Source organism: Macrobrachium nipponense, chromosome 25 (assembly GCF_015104395.2).
Source record: "Macrobrachium nipponense isolate FS-2020 chromosome 25, ASM1510439v2, whole genome shotgun sequence".
Classification (NCBI taxonomy): Eukaryota; Metazoa; Arthropoda; class Malacostraca; order Decapoda; family Palaemonidae; genus Macrobrachium; species Macrobrachium nipponense.
In genome coordinates, this window is record NC_087214.1 from 74,050,088 (window position 1) to 74,070,253 (window position 20,166).

The 20,166-nt window shown below is 39.9% G+C and overlaps 1 protein-coding gene and 1 pseudogene across 2 annotated transcripts; one reads left to right on the forward strand and one right to left on the reverse strand.

Annotated features, from left to right (window-relative positions):
• Positions 1-990: 990 nt before the first annotated feature.
• On the reverse strand, positions 991-8,633 carry LOC135199541 (uncharacterized). 2 transcript variants are annotated; one of them, XM_064227695.1, is made up of 9 exons: positions 8,497-8,619; positions 7,867-8,026; positions 5,768-5,930; positions 5,435-5,519; positions 4,693-4,818; positions 4,152-4,296; positions 3,420-3,550; positions 2,569-2,699; positions 991-1,756 (listed from the first exon to the last, which is right to left on the reverse strand). In XM_064227695.1, coding segments are annotated over exons 2-9 (1,017 nt in total). In that variant the 5' UTR covers positions 7,868-8,026; positions 8,497-8,619; the 3' UTR covers positions 991-1,521. The 2 variants fall into 2 exon arrangements, with proteins under 2 accessions (XP_064083765.1, XP_064083764.1); XM_064227694.1 differs by lacking the exon at positions 7,867-8,026 and having other exon boundaries at positions 8,497-8,633.
• Positions 8,634-10,755: 2,122 nt separating this feature from the next.
• The window catches only part of LOC135199543 (uncharacterized), an 86,222-nt pseudogene continuing 76,811 nt past the window's right edge, over positions 10,756-20,166 (forward strand).

A 20,166-nucleotide genomic window follows, 5' to 3' on the forward strand; every position in this document is an offset into this window, starting at 1 on the left:
AAAGGAGCAATGACTCTGGCGAGTCCGGTAGCTAGCTGTCTGAACAAGACAATGAAGTAGAGACAACTCGATCACGTTGCATATAGCAAGACTGTCTAGATGTTGCGTCACCTAGAGTAATCCTTTTTCTTCTTTCTTTTTTGAGACACTTTTCTTCGTTATTCGGACACTTCTTTTTTTTTTCCACCTTCACAATTTTTTCTAGCGCCTTTTCTTAGGAATCTAATTTCTTAAAATTCTGTTGTGCTTTTAAGCGTAGCAATCTTTCTAGTCAGCCGCTTTCGGTTCTGCTAAATACTATTTTTGTTTTTAACAGAAACTCGTTTTCCGCTGCTTTATGCCAAACATTCTATTTTCATTGTAATCTTTGGCATCTGCTAGCCTAATTCCTTCACTGATGCAATTGTGACAGTGCTGTTAACAATCACTCCATTTCTGACTTTATTCTGCTGTACTTGATAATTTTCACGCTTTTATTTACAGTTCATATAGAACTATGTTCCAAAATAACCACCAACAGTAGGTCTATTTGGTTTAGAGCCGTCACCGTTAAACCAAGACCATGGTGATATGAAATAAGATGTAATATCTTAAACTCATCAGATTACGAAGAGATTTTTATTCTGCTTCGTATGGAATGCTTTTCAAAATATTTTGTAACTGAGAACTGATCAAATGCAGTCATTCTTTGATGAGAGGGGCTAATCACTGGTGTATGCCACCCCTTCCCAACCCACCCCCTGTTTTTTTTATTGATATAGCCAACAAAAAGCAAAATTCATTGAGGATTGAGTTGTACAAAAGAATTTGTTGGGGTCTTATAGGGGGTCTGATCATAATTCAGTGAGGGTTTCTATACCTTTAACGGTACTACACTCAAGTTGTTGGATATGAGACAGACAATACTAAATGATAAAAGAACTTGGAATAAACAAATAAAAAAAATAATAAAAAAAATAAAGGCTTAAAAGGGAACATGAAATACTGACAAAAATCCAGTAAATATTTATTACACACACGAAAAAAAAACAATGTAAAATGGTTAAAAAATATAAATAATTTCCCTCCATAAATAATCTTTTAATATTCATGGAATCTTTGAACATTCATACACTAAGCGTAGGTACCATCACCAAAATTAATATTAGCACTAGTTATTCTTTCTTTAAAGGTAGAAGAAAAATAAAAAATTGAATACAAAATATAATTACTGTATATCAGTAATTAAATGAAAATTACAGTTTTTACATTATATCTTACACTTCCTCTGCAAACATTAATTGACCATCAAGTTTATTCACTCACTATACATAAAAATATAGGAGAGAACATGAAAAATGTTGAAAAGTATCAGTGGCTGTTCTAACTGGTGCCAACTGGGGAAGAGAATGGTATTGTAAAATTACAAATGTAGCTTATAACCCCTTTAAAATATAGTGGGTAAATCTTTTTTATTTAAAATACACATACATAAAACTTTTTTATTTTTTATTTTTTACCTTAATTACAGAAAACTCATCATCACTTCTTAAGAGAGGATTTATACACCTCAATATCACCTTGTAATTGGGCATATTCCACTAAGAGAGATTTAAATCTTGAATCCAGCTTTCCAAAGCTACCGAGCTCGAGTTTCAATCGGGCCAGATTTCTCTCAGCGGCTGGAATTCTTTCCCTAATGTGACTGTGAATATATTTCAGAGCTGGTACTGAACTGCTTGTGTAGGTATTCAACAATATCTCCAGCTCCATACACCTGAAAAAAATAATATTCCTAAATTTAGACCCACAAATATACCATTGATGTATTCAAGTTTTGATAGTACAGTGCAATAACATTTGTATTAATCCTCTTTAAAATGAAGTCAATTAGCATTCTGAGTGCTTGATGTATTATACAAATGAAAGATTAAAAATTACCTCAGGCATCCAGATCTTATCACAGAATATTTCATGATTATGTGAATGAAATAATGACAGATGGTACTCTTTTACAAAAAGATGAGAACATATAAACGAGCATTAATCAAATACTGTATATATACTGTAATCTTTATAACTAGTGATTATCTTTGTAAATAAGTCAAAGGAGACTACTGAGGCAAATCTCTCGACCTTCTTAGTACTGATCTAAAGGTCATATATTTCTTAATGGTTAAAACTGGAAAACAATAAAAGTTATATGAAGAGACTCTCCATGAGAAAAGCAGAAATCTCAACCGCAACAAGCATTGGAGAATGTGGAAATAAAGTTAAAATTTTAGCAACAGTAATATACGAATGATTTTAAGACTCCTAGCACAAGAGTAACAGAAGATAAGTATTCAATCATCCAAAGAAAGTATGTCACCTAAGGTTAAAAGTGAAATTTGACTGTCTTTGCGGTGCCAGCAATGGCAAAAATGATTAATGTAAAAGATTTGCTCTTTTCATCATTATGTTTCCCATTCATTCTATGTAAGCAGAACAGGAAATTACACCATAATACAAAACCCATACATTATTATAAAACAAGGTTAACATTATTTGTAATAAAATTAAATACATTATTATTTGCGTGGAACTTACTTCAGCTTCAGAAGCAGTGCAGAGAGTTGTACATACAAGCTTTCAGTGTGTTTCGTTGGGTACTGACAAAACCTCTGCTTTGACATCAGCATTTCTAGAAGGTTCCCATATTCCACGAGATGATCACGCACCTGAAAGGTGAACTACTGTGTGTAGCGATGCAAATTATTGATAAAATAATAACTATAACACCCTGCAGTAGGTTCTGTAATGCCTTGTAATGGGTACCATTTACAGTGTGTTGTGCATGGCATACTATGGACAGTATTCAACATTCTTTCCTGCGACCTTTCTTGAACCCAAAGCCTATTGCTTTCTGACTTATACTTTTCATTCTTTCTCTTTGGTCTCTTCTTACTTAGCTATCTAACTTCTTTAGAAAACAGCTTCCTCTAATCTTAACTTTTTATTTTGAAACAAATCCTTACCATGAGCCCAACAAGAATTCCAGGAATGTATATAAGAATTCCTGGAATGTATATAAGACTTCCAATTATTTATGGTTCCACAAGCTGTGTTGCGTCTTTTGAAAATCATACAACAAAGATGCTGGCATCTTAGTGGATGCCACTACTTCCTTTTAAGCCAATCTTCAGTTAAAACTCAAGATAAGTTTCCACTTCATTTCAACATAACCAAAAATAACTCAGTATGATAAACCATTTAAACTTCATAAGGAACATGCACCTTAAAGTTCTTGCATCAAATGTATGTGAAACAATGTGGTTAAGTATATTCGTAAGCAAAATGTTATTAATAATAAACAATAGACTACTTTAGTGGCATGGGTAAAACATCACCACTGTCCCTTTAATAAGAATATTCAAGGTGAGAATGGTTGAACATCTGACCTGTAGAAAAAGGTAATCCGTCTGAGTGATATTAAGCATGAGCTTCTGCCTCTCTTCAGTCATGGTCTGCAGCGAAACTTCTAGGGTCTCTGGAATCTTGACAACCTCTTCGACGTCATAACTCTCGAATCCTTGAAATACAAAATAAATAAAATTATGTTTATTGAATAACAAACTATACGACAATAACTTCTTAAAATAATGTAAAGTTAACTAAAAATGATTTTTTGATTTTCTGTACCCGACATCATAATATCAAGTCATGACAGCACAAGTTCATTATGGCAGATTCTTCGGAGGTTAGTTTGCCCTTGAATGGAATGTTCCCCTTGTTAGGAATACTTTTAAGGTTTAATTTAAAGTTGATTCAAGAGTAATGAACTTAATATATTTATTAACTAAACAACTAACAACATGAATTTAAAACTCTAGTTCATATTTGTGAACAAATTTAAGAGGAAAACAATAAACGGTATTTAATGTGATGGAAGGAACTAGAGTAGGATGCTGACGAGTTGGGGAGTGCAACACCCAGAGATACGCATTCCTCATCCTCCTGAAGGTTGAAGGACTGTCTTAAGTTAAATCTCGGTCCATAAACTATTTGACGCACCTAATCTACAACCCATGGTGAAGCAATAAACTTTAATTGAAAAATACATAACATTATTTTCAACACAGAAGCACTTCAATAGCTGATATAAATTACCAATGGTCCTTTTTCAAACTCACCAGTAGGATCGTGATATCCAGCGATTTTCATCCAGTCATCAATCAGATGACTCTCAACTTCAGTGGAGATTTCACTGCTATATTTACCCACTTTGAACATTTCGGCATGAGTGTCAATTACCTCTGGAGTAATACCAAAAGTCAACTGAAAAACAGAAAGATATTTATTCTAACACTGTGTAGTCCTTGTGCATGATCATCAATGATTGTACCATACACTATTCAGTAGCAAATCACTTTTACGCTTGCCAGACATTAAATGAGTATAGTAATATGAAATATTTTCAATTGTCAAGATGTATTAATATGATGACACAAGTGGTGCCAGTCATTATAAAATGTGGCATGCATTTCTCTCCACAGAGAATTAATTCTCTGGAATTCAGCTTGAACTTACCCTGTATTTCTGCCACTAAGAGTGGAAAAAGTTAAAAGTGCAAAGATATAAATCATTAAACAAAGTGCAAAAATAAGTAGAGCATAAGGAATACAGAATCTCCACAACACTACTAAAATATTATAGAAAACAATGACAGTAAACCTCTTTCAGAGAAGCATCTGATAATGTCTGATTCGTCTCGTCATCATTTTCTGAGCTCCAGGGGAGAAGATGTAAATGACTTTGAATCTCTGCTAATGCCACTGCCTTGCGAACATCCTCAAAACACTAAACAAGAAAGAAAACATTAATGATAAGTAAAACATTGGTATAATCTTCAAATAACAGTCATCATAAAAAATTTTATATTCAGACAGGAAAGCATGCAAATACACAATACGTATAATGACTACTTATTAAAGAAATAATTGTTTTTTTTAGTGTTTCAGTGTTTTTTTTTTTTATAGAGGAAACAAATTGCTCATTCTTGAAATTTTTGCTCACATTTTCCCTCACTTAAATGGGGTACATTGACAGTGTCAGCTTCATTTCACTGACCATCTTGTCCCTTCAGTGCCTCTCTACCTAGATGTCCAACTTGTTTACTTAAAATACACTACAATTTTCACCTCTCATTCAAGATTACAGCCTTGGATTACGCCCCATGAGTCTAAAAATCTGACTCGGTATTCTTCTTCAACTACAGTATTTCATCCATGTATAATAAATTGCACTGTACATCCACTTTTTTGTGCAACAATGACAGAATATCTAGGGAAATTTATTTTTATCAACTTTAGCCAGAAACTTGCAAATAAGTAAGTTATACATGAGAAAGAATATACTATATATAATACATACATTGATTGAGTTTTCATAAAGAGAAAGTTTCTGATAAACTTACCTTTTTCTTTTTAAGTGAACTGTGTTTCTTGTATATAACTGCATAAATCAAATGGTGAAACATTGCTTCTTGCAAATACTTCTGCCTGGATAAAAAGAGAGTTTTAAAAATTCAGAAGGTATTACCCGGGATGATGGTTATTTCACAAGATAAATGTATACATAAAAACTCTAAAATAGAAATACCATTTAAAACTATGTGCAGTACATTACAATTTTAAAACCCACAATAAAACTACATATGTATCTTTTGTAGCTCCTCACAAAACATGGGTAAGTGTACTGGAATAAATCAGTTACTATTTTAGTATCTGTAAAATCTCTCAGATGATACCTCGCAAGCTGCATAGCCTGTGTCGCATGGGAAAGCTCAGCATATGTTGATTTTGTCACGTAAGTTGGAGTCACATGATGTGTGAGATCTTCCAGTAAATGGCTCAGGTCTGGATGCTTGCTGACATCTTCGGCACTTGTAAACACTGGTAAGCTGTTGTTCACTGTCATGAAAGTTGAGATGGTTATAAAAATTATTCTCAAGTTGAGGAAACAAAAGTAAAATCTTAATGTACTAATGAGACTATTTTGTAATTTTATATCAAAAGAAAAACAAAATTAATTTTCTTTACTGAAATTTAATGTGCTCATTCTTGTCTAACTTCTGACACTGATAATTGCCATGTTACTATTTTACTCCGTTTTTAAGTGACTTTGCAGCTAATATAACTCTTCACTCACTGATAATATTCTAGGTATAGCTATTCACCCAGTTTTCTTATATATCAGATTGTCAGGACTCTAACTTACGCCCGATCATTCATTTTCATTAATCTTTTTAATCTCATAAATCTTCTTCATTTCCTTTTTAAATACTTTTTTAATATTATTTTTCTATTCGCTTTCTTTACTTTAATAGGCCTAGCAGTTCTCACTATTTTTTTTTTCATAAGACTCCTTAATGAGGTGACTATGAAAATCATACTAGCATCTATCGCAAATTTACAATTATCAAGATACTAACCATCTTTTCTTTTCTACATACTCATGCCTGTCAGGCTTGTAGAACTGAATATAGCTATACCTAGGTAGCGTTCAAGTGAATGGAACTAGGGTAAACAATCACAGATGATCCATCGTCATCACACTGGCCGGGTCTTATTCACTCAATATTTAATTGGTGAAACAAGAATATAATTACAACTTTAAGCATACCATTATTCAAAAGACTGAAGTTTTGTCAATATAATGTGATATATGAAAGCCCCATATGAACTAAAATAAGCATGTGACGCTCTTCGTAAAGTATGTTTTCAAGGCAGTTTTGAAATCCAATATGGCGGCTATCGTCAGGGTGGCCGGTCTAACCACGGACAATCCACCATCTTTCCCAGCCTTCCCAGCACTCATTTGAACAGTTTAGCGTATATATGTAAAGTTTATTGATCTTACTCAAGATTGCAGTTGTAATTGGCACAATGAAACAACATTTTGTTGCCTATATTAGTGAAAGTATTAAACTTTTTAGTCCAGGGGTCATGGTTTGAATTGAATTCATTATTACTTTGTAATCGGTGGTTATATCCTTACTGCCATCACAACTGAAACTCCAAAGTGCTTATTTGATTGTAATTATACACATTTTGGTCTTGATTCACTCCACATTGCACTTGAACCACGTTGCTGTTCCTGGTTCCTAAGTACTCCCTCCGCAAATACAGTTACGAGCAGCAGACGACAACACTGAATTTGAGGTGCAAAGCTTTATTCCCTTAATTATTTACTTTACTTCAAAATGTTTATTTAATTCATGTCTATTATCCCTTTTTTGCAACCAAATTAACCCCGAAAAATTGTAAATATTTCGGATGTTTACTTACAAGCAGAAGACGCAAGGGAAAATGACTTATCATTGCCAATCTAGTGGAGCGTCACACATACGCCGATGCATTTACAAACTGTTTCTATGAATTCTAGTTGTCATAGTAATGCAGTAATGATAAAATTGCTGTAATATGTATATATACTCCAAATAGATACGCTAATTTCACTTATTTCCTCGGTTTTGTTTAAGTCTTATACCCAGTTTGGAGGGTAAACACACACCAATTGACAATACTGATAAACAATTGAAGAGCGCAAAACACAGCAAAGAATGCCATGGTAAGAGTTCAGGTGTACGATTGTTGTGATGAAAGTGCCCCAGCGTCTATGGGTACAAGTGGTGTGCATTATTTAGCACAGGTAATGGGAAGTTTATTGACACAAGCGACTCCGCAAACATCGAGATGGCGTCAATCTTCTAAATATTTTGAGTTGTAAGTAAAAATTTTGAAAGCGTTTTGGTGAAGTTTGCACTGCATTGGCCATCATTTTCATTACCCTCTGTTTAAATCTTAAAATATGGCCTTAATTTCTAACTTTGGAGAAAATACTTACTTCGAAAGGAGAGTAGAGGTCTTTAGCTCCTTCTCTCACCAACAACTCGTGACTGATGACCATCTCTAGTATCAGGACGCGTTAAAAGTACTTTTTCGCAGGGTGGCCAGCCGTGATAGTCGGTGAGTTGGGCCAGTCCACACGGTGTTTTACCCTATACCTAGTACGTAGGTAGGTAATAGTATTCATGTAAAAATTAACTAAATACTTTTTCTTTCTGTTTCTATACTACTTAGCCTATATTATATTTACTGCGCAATATTATAAAGCTTTTAATCCGGCTATGGCCATAGTTGGCTATGTTGCCTACATCCCAAAAACGGTGTACCTACCTAGCTACCTACTAGGCTAGGTAGGCTACTAGCCTAGGAGGTAAAAGCAGCAAATGGCATTCTAATGAAACTAAGCCTACAAGGGGATAAATAGTGGCAGAAAATATATCTAAAATAGTCAGAACTGTATTAACCAATCGTAAATCACCTGTAAAATTATCCTAACCAATCCTATATTAAGTATGACTGGCCTACCGTAAGGTAGCCTCACGGAACCTCCCACCCACTACCTAAATTCGGAGCTCATATAGGTATAGTCTATATATATAGGTCTATATATACTGTGTAAATCACTTACATCGACTCGCTAAAGCTTCGGCAGTCAATATGGGCGAATTTGAGCGGTTCATATCGAATAAAACACTAATAGACTGTCAAACCAAATTGGTGATATTCCTGGATATTTTTGAAAGCAACGGGAACAATGATGATCGAAGTAGTAGGTTTTCAATGTGAAACCTATGTAAGGGCTCCTTTTTTTTTGCGTCTGTAAATGTTTATAAGTTGGTTTTTTGTTGATTTCTTTTGTTTTTTTCATCTGTATGTTTCCGATATGATACAAAAATATAATTTATAACTAATGGTATCATCTTTAAAGAGTAAATCTTATTTTAATATGGTGTTGTGACTGTAAAATTGCCCGATATAGTTGGGGGAAATAAACAAAAAGTCTTGCATATATCATTAGAAATGACTATTCTTACTTCCATTTATGTTTAGTATGGATAGCTAATGTTAACATAACGGTTCTGGAACTAGACGATATTGTAGGATAATATCACCATATATAGCTATTTTTTCATTCTATAAGCGGCCCACTGCCTAGGCTTAACTCTTATTTCTGTATATATATATATCTATATATATTATATATATATATATATATATATATATATTTGTCCTATTAATATTTATATAGTCAAAGTTACAGGAAGAATAGTCGGGAATATCACTTTCGAGAAGCTCGTGTTTCAGTAAATAAAAGGTTATGAACTCACTGTAAATCTAAGATAATAATAATCATTATTATTGTTTTTAACAATAAAAATTAAGCCACGTTTAAACCCATTCTTTCAGAAATGACTGTATATAGATCCATCTAGTAAGAAATGGACCAATGTAAGCAATCCGATGTCAAATGAAGAGTTAAACCTTACACATATATGTGACACCTATTTAACTATCTTTTAATCGTCCTCTTGTTCAAATGAACTTCAAATCGATAAATGCGATTCCAGATTACTATTGTAACTGGAAACTATCGATTTCATTATAACAGTATACTGCTTCGATTGCAATGACAGGCCTATCTTGTTTGCAACTTAATGCAATTACTTGTAAATTCTTCTCTTCAGTTTCATGGCCTTCTTTATAGTTTCTCTCAGCCTTCTACTTGGATTCTACGGCACTTTCATAATTATATCCTGTAACCCTTCATTCCATTAATTTTCTGATATAGGGCTGCGTGTTGTTTTCTCCTATAATTCCACTGATCTTATTAGATTCTTTAATTTAATAGTTTCCTTTTCATTTCCAAGATTTATATTTCCTCTTTCTACCACTAGTTTTCGATGTCTGTCTGACGGTCCTGTTCAGCAACTCGCCAAATATTTATGATTGCTAATAGCATGTAGACTAAAAGCAGTGAACAGTTACAAATTAAATTTAACACTTAAATGTTTTTAACTTCATCCCCAAAATCAGCACTGTGTGCTGACCTTAACTATAAAAAAGCTACACTAGGTCGATGAGATCAATTCAAATAGAGTAGTATCATTTACGTAAGCTACAGGTTCACTTCGAGGGCCAAACCAAAAAAAAAAACACTGCACTGAGGAACTCCAGATGTAATATTTATGAATTAGTATCCTTAACTTTCCTTTGCAATTTATCAGTTAGGGATTTTAGAAATAATATAAAGAATGTTCCTCCAAATGCATTGAAAACGATGGCGATAAGATTAACACGGTAAAAGAAACAACACTGGATATTAAAAATGTGTCAGGAGCTTCCAGGCCCTTGTGAAGACCAAATTGCAAACTTGACTACAAATTCAAATACGTATCTACTTTTGACGCGATCACTCAGAAGATTTACCAACAGCTTTTTAAAAATAAATTGATAATATTGGAGTTATAAAAAAATTGTTGGTGAATAAAGTGAAAAATAAACATCGTTTTAAAACAGTTATGAGTTATTCCTCATCCTTTATCGACATTTAAATCCTACATTTAAATATTTCTAACGTAGTCACTAGGTGCATATGAAATGAATATATTTGCTATACTCTTATATATGCTACAGCACGTTAATAACCATATCAAATATATGATGAGTCAATGACTTCACAATTTGCACCGTGAGTAAAACACTTACCTTATGATTTTGACATTTCAAAGGAAAACATATGGACTAAACTTCCACCTGACTTGTTAACAGTGTTTCAGACTTTTCCTCACGCATACGGCGCATGTATCTAAAAGATTATTTATGATTTTAGGACGTTATATAAACTTATTATGATATTGAAGATTAAATTAATGTATATTAGGGCAATTTTAAATACGAAAGATGAAGTAAATCAGCCGAAACACCACAGAAAATGTCCTAATTCTACGCTGCTGAATATTTACCCTAATCTGATATTTGTTTACATTGCGCAGTTTATGCGGTGGGAGTGACTCTTAGGTAAATTATCCTGTGACATTTCGCTATTTAAACCCAATCTATCTGCCAATTATGCTCCTTAAAATAAAATACGGCGACGAATCGTATGATATTGAGTCTAATATATATATATATAATGAGGATGTATTCCTGTTTGGTCGCCTAAATAACATGGGTCAGCTACGTGTTTTGGTGTGACCTCGAAAATTAAACAATTGCTTTTGTGCCACTGATCATACGCTCCGTAGAGGTTAGATCGCTGGAGCCCAGGTCAGGAGAGGTCGTGTAGATTCTAATTTTACGTCCAAAGTGGTTTTATGCCAAGATTTGGGCGTGTGAAAGTGGTCCATATTTACTCTACATGGCCAGTGAAGCGTAGCCCTGTTATCTCGTTGTCTACGCCTCAGCTGTTATCGCGGTTTATCATTACGTTAACTACTGGTTGTTTTTAGGTTGTTATTAATTTATGAGGTTCGTATGATAATTGTACACACAAAACTCTTTATTTTGAAAAGAACACAAAGCCTAGATCAATATATTTTTCCCAATTCTCATTAAGCTATTGTTATTTATTGCTTTATCTAGCAAGGTTTATCATTGTTTTGGTAAACCACTCATCTCTTCGGTTAATTTTTACTAATTTATTAGGTTTCCTATGCTAATTGCACAGCAGAGCTGTGTTTTTTGGCAAGAACACGAAGAGTAGATCATATTTTTCCAGGTCCTCGTTGTTTTATCTTAATGAACAAAGAGTACCCCCAGTGGAGAAAGAAAGAACATACTTCAAAAGATAATTAGAAATCTCCAAAAGATAATTAGAAATCTCCAAAAGATAATTAGAAATCTCCAAAAGATAATTAGAAATCTCCAAAAGATAATTAGAAATCTCAGTGCTAATGAAGAATGACAGATAGGGTAAACAACCGCATGGACTGGCTCAACTCACCGATGGTCACGGCATGCCACCCTCTGAAAAAGTACTTAGTATCGGGTAAACAATCACGGATGATCCACCATCATCACATATGTTTTCAAGGCAGTTTTGAAATCCAGTATGGCGGCGATCGTGTGGCTGGGTGGGTCTAGTCATGGATGGACACCATCTTTCCCAGCCTTCCCAGCAATCATTTGAACAATGTTAGCATATATATGTAACTTTTATTGATTACTCAAGATTGCAGTTGTAATCAGCACCATAAAACAACATTTTGTTGCCTATATTAGTGAAAGTATGAAACTTGTTATTCCCGGGGTCATGGTTTGAACTGAATTCATTTTTACCATGTAATCGGTAGTTTTATCCTCACTGCCATCACAACTGAAACTCCACAGTGCTTATTTGATTGTTATTATACACATTTTGGTCTTAATTCACTCTACATTGCACTTGAACCACGTTGCAGTTCCTGGTTCCTAAATGCTCACTCCACAAACACGGTTACGAGCAACAGACGACGACGCTGCAAAGTTTTATTCCCTTAATTGTTTACTTTACTCATTATTTAGTTCAACTTTACTTTGTTATTTCAAAATGTTTATTTAATTTATGTCTATTACCCCATTTTGTTCATGAAACTTACCTGACAGATATATATATAGCTGTATTCTCCGAAGTCCGACAGAATTTCAAAACTCGCGGCACACGCAGTGGGCGGCCAGGTGGTAGTACCCATTCCCGCCGCTGGGAGGCGGATATCAGGAACCATTCCCATTTTCTATTCATATTTTTTCTGTCGCCGGTCGGTAAACATCTGTTTACAGACCTCCGCCCAGGATTTTTGGATATGACTCGTTATAAGTATCTGGATTGACTTTTGGTTTTGACTCTGGATTGTTGGATTGGCATACGCGATAGTGGACTGTTTTTGGATTTTGGATTGGCTTTTCTATGAACGTGATGTCGGGATCAAGTTCAGTGAGCTTCAGAGTGTGTGTGAGAAGTGATTGCAAGGTGAGGCTACCGAAATCATCGGTAGACCCCCACACAGTATGTATGGGGTGTAGGGGGCATGTTTGTTTGCTGGTTGATCGTTGCATTGAATGCAAAAGTTTGACTGAGGATGAATGGAAGGTGTATGAATCCTATCGGCGTAAGTTGGAGCGCGATAGGATCAGGAGGTCTTCCTCCAAGAGCGGTTCTACGAAAGGTAAGGGAAGTAACATTTCTCCTATTTTAACACCAGTAGAATTTGCTTCACCTAATCCTGTGTTGTTGCCTGAGGGCCCTAGTTCTGTGTCTGGGAGAAGGTAATGCCCTTTCTCTGATTCTAGAGTCTTTACGCACTCTAGAGTCCAAAGTGTTGGCCCTTGAAAACGGCTCGAGTAAAGTGTTGTGATCGTTGCCCCTAGTGTTGTGGGAGGGGGCGTCAGATCGGCCCCATAATGCCTCTAGGTCTAGACTCTGTCGGACTCCCAGAACTCAGGGAGTGGGCATGTCGAAAGCCGCAAGAGGGTTACGGGGCTCCCCACCGATCTGGCGTCCCTTCGGCAGGACCTGTTGCTACTTCCCAGGCTGCCAAGGAGCGTGCTCAGGCTCGCATCCTTAAGGACTGTTTTTCGTCCTCCGAGGCGCCCTCCCCGCGCAAGGGGTGGAGCGCTCGGAGAGACTCGCGTCCGTTGAAAAGGACTTTTCCTAGGGAGGAACGCTTTACGTCCCCTCTCTCCGCTATCGTTGCGGTCTTCGCCTGCGTCGTATGACGCGTTTCCTCCACAGAAGAGGGTAGGACGTCGTCCTCGTCGTCCGAGGACGACGCTGAGAAGCGCTTCTTCTTCAGCGCCTCGGAGAGGCAGGTTGCTGTACCTGTGAGAAGGAAGGAGGCGTCCCCCCGCCCCTCGTCTTCTCGCAGGCGCAGCCCTTCACCTCCTCTCGGTTCTTCACCAACGAAGAGTATTCTTGTGTCGCTTCAAGACCAATTGTCGGCCTTAATGGCTCAGAAGACTCGCTTAGCAGCAGTTGAGCCTAAACGAAGGAGGACGCTAGACTGCCTGTCAAGAGGACGAGGCAGTCTCCTTCTCCGTCTCCTCGTTCGTCTCTGTCTCCGGCCGCACGTCAGGACGCCTTTGAGGACGCTCGGACAGGACGCCTATTGGAGGACGGCTTTTTTGAAGGACGCTCGGCATGGAACGCTTTTGAAGACGCTCGTCAGGGATGTTTTGCTTGAACGGCTTTAATCCTGTTGAGAAGGCTTTCGAGAGCGCCCAGAAGGACGCTTTGAAAGCGAAAGCTGGACGCTTGAGCGTAAAACGTAAAGACGCTTCTCGAGAGCGACTAAGAGTAGCTCTTCGTGGTTCGAGCTCTAAGGATCGACAGAAGGTCGGTCGCTTTGAAGAGGCTGATATTAGTCATCCTCGAAAGCCTTTGTTGAAGGCTAGACCTGTTGGGCGCACGCCCTCTCCGAGGTTCAATCTCCTTTGCCTCTTCGGGAGGAAGGAGAGCTTAGTAGTCCGGCGGACTCAGTTGAGGAAGAACAGCCGTCAGTTTCGTCGGTTTCCGACTACAAGGTGCTGGTTCGTCTTTTACGTTCTTCGTTTGGTGAGAAGTTCCAGCCTGCAGCTCCCAAGTCTCCACCCTCTCAGTTTTCGTCTTCGAAGTCGTGCAAGGTTCCGGAGGTGGTGGAGATGAAGACTTCCTTGTCCACTAAGAGAGCGTTCAAGAAGTTGCAGGATTGGATGGAACGTCGGAAGGATCAGGGCAAGTCGACTTTCGCCCTTCCTCCTTCAAGACTCAGTGGGAGAGGCGGCATTTGGTATGAGACCAAAGGTGAAGTAGGAGTTAAGATCCCGTCGTCTTCCCAAGGGGACTTTGCTAGTCTGGCGACGCCCAGAGAGATCTCTTTTATCGACCGCTAAGATTTCATGGACACCAACGGAGATTGACCATCACATGAAAGGTCTGTTAAAGACTCTGGAAGTCTTTAACTTCCTAGACTGGTGCCTAGAGGAGTCCTGGATCTTCAATCTAGGAGTCCTGATTCTTTGAGTCTGGGGGAGCTGTCCAATGTGTTGTCTTGCATGGACAAGGCCGTCAGGGATGGTTCGGAAGAGTTAGTGTCTCATTTCGGCACTGCTTTCCTCAAGAAGAGAGCGCTTTTCTGCAATTTTACAGCGAGGTCTGTTTCTGCATCGCAGAAAGCGGAGCTTCTCTTTGCACCTCTTTCGAGCCATCTCTTCCCCCAGGCTATGGTAAAGGACCTGGCAGTGAGCCTACAAGAGAAGGCTACCCAGGACCTCTTGGCCCAGTCTTCAAGACGTCCCGCAGTCCCTACCACGTCGTTGTTTGGACGACCTCCTAGGAAGGTTAAACCCTTTCGTAGCGCTCCTCCCTCGAGAGCTGCTCCTCGAGGGAGATTTTTTGGACTTGCCAAGAGGAAGAGGTTCCTTCAAACCTAAATCCTCTAAGTGAGAAGAGAGTCCTTCAGATGCCGGTCGGAGCCAGGCTAAAGTTCTTTGCGGGGGCGTGAGAGAGAGAGATACAGATGCGTGGTCCCTCAAGATAGTGGAAAAGGGTACAAGATCCCCTTTGTGGACCCTCCTCCTCTTTCTACGACTCCCAGAGATCTTTCACCGTCATATCAAGGGGAGAAACATCAGGCTCTTTGTTTCGGTTTAAGCACGGCTCCGATGGTATTTACCATGCTCATGAAAAACGTAGCAAGATGGTTACATTCTGCAGGAATAAGAGGATCTGAATGCGACCCTTTTCATCACCAAATCGGTGAAGAACCATCTAAGATGGTGGTTAGATCCTTGGAAGTTTCGAGAGGGGTTGTCCCTAAAGCTTCTGAGCCCAGACCTAGTGTTGTTTTCCGACCGCCCACGGCCTTGTCGGCGGTGATCGGGATGGGGAGCAACACTAGGAGGGAAGGAAGTGTCAGGCACCTGGAGGGGGGAACAGGTGTCCTGGCACATCAATGTGAAGGAACTAGCGGCGGTTTTTCTGGCGCTACAGTTCTTCCAACAAAAGGTTGCAGAGAAAGTAGTCCAAGTCAACTCGGACAACACCACAGCCCTTGCGTACCTAAAGAAGCAGGGAGGTACACACTCCCGTCCTCTGTTTTATTTAGCGAGGGAGATTCTGCTGTGGGCAGATGCGAGACGGATAAGGATCCTGACGAGATTTATCGCAGGACGTCCAGAACGTCAGAGCAGGACTTCTCAGCCGACAGGATCAGATCCTGCCGACGGGAATGGACGTCTTGCACCAGGACGTCTGTCGAGAGCTCTGGAGACTGTGGGGGTGTCCGTTAGTCGACCTATTTGCAATGTCGAGAACAAAGAGGTTGCCTCTTTATTGCTCCCCTGTGCTGGATCCGGGAGCAGTCGCTATAGACGCTCTGCTCTGGGACTGGACGAACCTGGACTTGTATGCCTTCCCGCCATTCAAGATCATGGGGGAAGTAGTAAGGAAGTTCGCGGCATCGGAGGGGACGAGGTTGACCCTGATCGCCCCGATGTGGCCCGCGAAGGAATGGTTCACGGAGGTAATGTCCTTCATCATAACTTTCCGAGGACGTTGCCCTGGAGGAAAGATCTACTCAGACAGCCCCACTTCGCAAGATAATCACCGAAACCTCTCCGCTCTGGGTCTGACTGCGTTCGACTATCGAAAAGTTGGCCAGAGCGAGAGGTTTTTCTAAAGCAGCTGCAAAGGCGATCGCCAATGCTAGGAGAACTTCCTCGAGAGCTGTTTACCAGTCGAAGTGGGCTTCCTTCAGGGCATGGTGTAGAAAGGAGGGACCATTTCCTCTTCCACTACCTCTGTGAGCCAGATAGCCGATTTCCTGCTATTTTAAGAAATGTGCAGAAGCTGGCTGTCCGACCATCAAGGGATATAAGAGTATGCTGTCAGCAGTCTTCCGACACAGAGGACTAGACCTGTCTGACAACAGAGATCTTCACATCTCCTGAGATCATTTGAGACATCCAAGATACCTCAGGCGAGGCCTCCTTCTTGGAACTTGGATTTAGTCCTTAGACTGTTAATGTCGAGTCCTTTCGAACCTCTCCATGAAGCGTCTCTTAGGAACTTGACGAAGAAGGCTCTTTTCCTAACTGCTCTGGCGACGGCGAAGAGAGTTAGCGAAATTCAAGCCATTTGTAAGCGAGTGGGCTTCAAAGGTGACAATGCGGTCTGCTCTTTGAGTCCCACTTTCTTAGCAAAGAATGAAAAACCCGTCGAACCCTTGGCCAAGGAGCTTTGAAATCAAGGGTATGACAAGCCTTGTGGGCCAAGAACCTGAGAGAGTCCTGTGCCTGTCAGGCTCTAAAGTTTTATGTCCACAAGACTAAGGAAGTACGAGGTCCCTCAGATAATCTCTGGGTGTTCGGTTAAACGGCCCGATATACCATTATCCAAGAATGCCTTGGCGTTCTTCTGAGGGACGTCATTAAAGAGGCTCATTCGTCTTACCCACAGATCGATTTGAGCCTCTTGCGAGTGAAAGCTCACGAGGTCAGAGCTGTCGCAACCTCGCTTGCCTTCCAAAGGAACATGTCGATCAAGGACATCCTTGACGCCACCTTTTGGAGGAGCAATTCAGTATTCGCCTCACACTACTTTGAGAGATGTTGAGAAACGATATACGAGGGACTGTTGTTCTCTTGGGCAATACGTTTCTGCAGACACAGTCTTGGGGGCTGAAGGTAGCTCTCTCCCTATCCCTTAGTTAGGTTAGGTTAGTTTTTAGTTGTTGTTGTTTTTTGGTTGTGGTGAGGCTTTGGTGAAGACCTCCCATCTCTTAGCTTAGTGTTCAGGGGGTCTTGGATAGTTGGTCAGGTGGTGGTCAGTTGCTTCGTTGCCCTCATTTGTATGGCTCTATGCTCTTGTCACATTGAGGTCACGTCCCCGTTGACAGAGCATCCAGAGCGCACCAGCACTACAGGTCTCCACCTGGCTGGCAACTCGGATTAAGCACAAGCAGGCTGAAGTGACAGTAATCGCAGAGTCTACTTTGCTAACAGGTGAGGAACCAAGGTGTATATCATCTACTTAATTTAAGTTTCCTACAAATCCTATTCTGTCTCTTCCCACCATCCGAAGGTGGGATTCAGCTATATATATATCTGTCAGGTAAGTTTCATGAACAAAATGTTATTGTTATAATACAATTAAGTTTGTTCATACTTACCTGGCAGATATATATAATTAAGTGCCCACCCACCTCCCCTCAGGAGACAGTGGCACTGATAAAAATATGAATAGAAAATGGGAATGGTTCCTGATATCCGCCTCCCAGCGGCGGGAATGGGTACTACCACCTGGCCGCCCACTGCGTGTGCCGCGAGTTTTGAAATTCTGTCGGACTTCGGAGAATACAGCTATATATATATCTGCCAGGTAAGTATGAACAAACTTAATTGTATTATAACAATAACATTTTTGCAACCAAATTACCCCAAAAAATTACATATTTCTAAAGTAGATACAATCCAATGTTTCTAAACTTGTCGTACATCTGGCTGCTGAAAACCATAGCGGAACAGACTACGGATAAGTGGATTATAATGTTTTTTTTTTCAGCTAGTACTTTTCATTGATTTAAGTCTATATGTATTAGTATTTTGATTTTTTTAAATAACTGTATGCCAGAAATAAATGTAACCTTTAGTGTTTGCATGCTAAGAATGGCAAAATCATCGTTGTCACATTAGTAGAGCGTTGATGCATTATTATAAACTGTTTCCATGAATTCTAGTTGTCATAGTGACTTACCCGGATGCTTGGACAACTTGCCTCACTACAGATTCCGAACCAGTCAGTCGGCAGCTGTCAGAGCGCCCGAGTCAGTTACGAACTACGCTGTGGACTTAGTTCGGTTGTTCCAGAGCAATCATTACTTCGTCTCAGTAGCTTGTCAGTATGGGTACTAGACATCACCAAAGTCGAGAAGAGGGATAGGTCATACGACTATTCCCTTCTTTTCGTCTGAGGTAACTGCATGACTTTTCCTGCGAAGTCAAGCATACTGGGGATGGGGATTTGTGACGCTCGATTTCGTACCGATCTTCGTAGCGAAGACTCAGAACCCTTCGGTCCCTGATGATTGGTTCGAGTCCTTCACAATATCCTCCCTAATGGACTTCACCGCCTCCGATACGAAGGCTATGCTGCTTTGTCCTGTGAAGGCGCGACGGAGCTGTCTGAAGAAACTCGACACCCAGGATGAGTGTGGACGCTTCTTCGTCATTCTCTCGCATTCTGCAAGAACTTCTCCGTGGCGCAGGTAGTGAAGGCAGGGGCCTGGTCCAACCGGACCGCATGCACCTCCTTCTACCTTCGGGATATTGCCCACAGGTCCTTGGATCTTTTTCCTTGGGACCCGTGGTGGTTGCTCAACACGTTGTGTAGTTAACCCAGACCCTCGCAGGCTGAACAGCATCGAGTCCTGGTGTGACTGTAAGAATGGATAAGTGAATGAGAGTGTGACTGGCTCCTCTTCTCATCTTTTTCTCCCCTCTACCTGTGGGTAGAGGGATACGGTCGTCACCCTGCTGGGTAAGGATGAGATGCAGGTGAGCTACTCAATAGAGCACCATCCTATCCCTTTTCTTGCTTGCTGGTACGAAGAGATACGCTTGCCTCTCTCTTAGTACTTGGCCCAGAGGTCTGACCATTGATCCTGCGGTGCACACCCCGATCAATCGGACAGAGGCTTGGATCCCTCCCTCGCTCTTACGACCAGGGAGGCATTCCAGGGTTGGACGAACACCAGTCTGTTCACCAAAAAGACTCAGATTCCTCCTACCAATAGGTTAGTCTTCCTATTGTTAAAGGACCGACGGTTTGTATTACGTATCGGAACAAATGACAATTTGTCGAAAATTGCATTTTTCCTAACTATACAAACCTGAGGTCCTTTACATATAGTCCCACCTCATGCCACCCCTCACTCTGCAAATTTTTGCATGGGCCTAAAGCAAAAGTGATTCTTCACCTCTCAGGCGCGCGCGCCGCGCACGATAGAACAAGCAGTTAACTACCGTTCTCCCCTTGTTCGAAGCTTATGACCGTCCCAGCTGCTGCTAGTTACCTAACGGCTTGTACCAGTACTCATACCATCGACACCCACCATGGAGTGTCGGTGTCCTATCCACTACCGACAAGAAGAACTTCACTGCATGGGGATAGGAGAATGCGAGACACTTCGCTGCAGACGGATAGACCAGTATGGGTACTGGACATCACCGAAGTTGAGAAGAGGGATAGGTCATGCGACCATTCCCTTCTTTTCCTCTGAGGTAACTGCATGACTTTTCCTGCGAAGTCAAGCATCCAGGGGATGGGGATCCGTGACGCTCGATT

What these genes read in the sequence shown, in the direction of transcription:
- LOC135199541 (XM_064227694.1), bottom strand. Translation starts at nt 8,548, where the DNA reads ATGAACCGCTCAAATTCGCCCATATTGACTGCCGAAGCTTTAGCGAGT. An exon ending in GTTCACTTAAAAAGAAAAAG is followed by an intron (nt 4,819 to 5,434) that starts GTAAGTTTATCA and finishes TTTCTTGTTTAG; the next exon opens with TGTTTTGAGGATGTTCGCAA. An exon ending in TGGATATCACGATCCTACTG is followed by an intron (nt 3,551 to 4,151) that starts GTGAGTTTGAAA and finishes TTGTATTTCAAG; the next exon opens with GATTCGAGAGTTATGACGTC.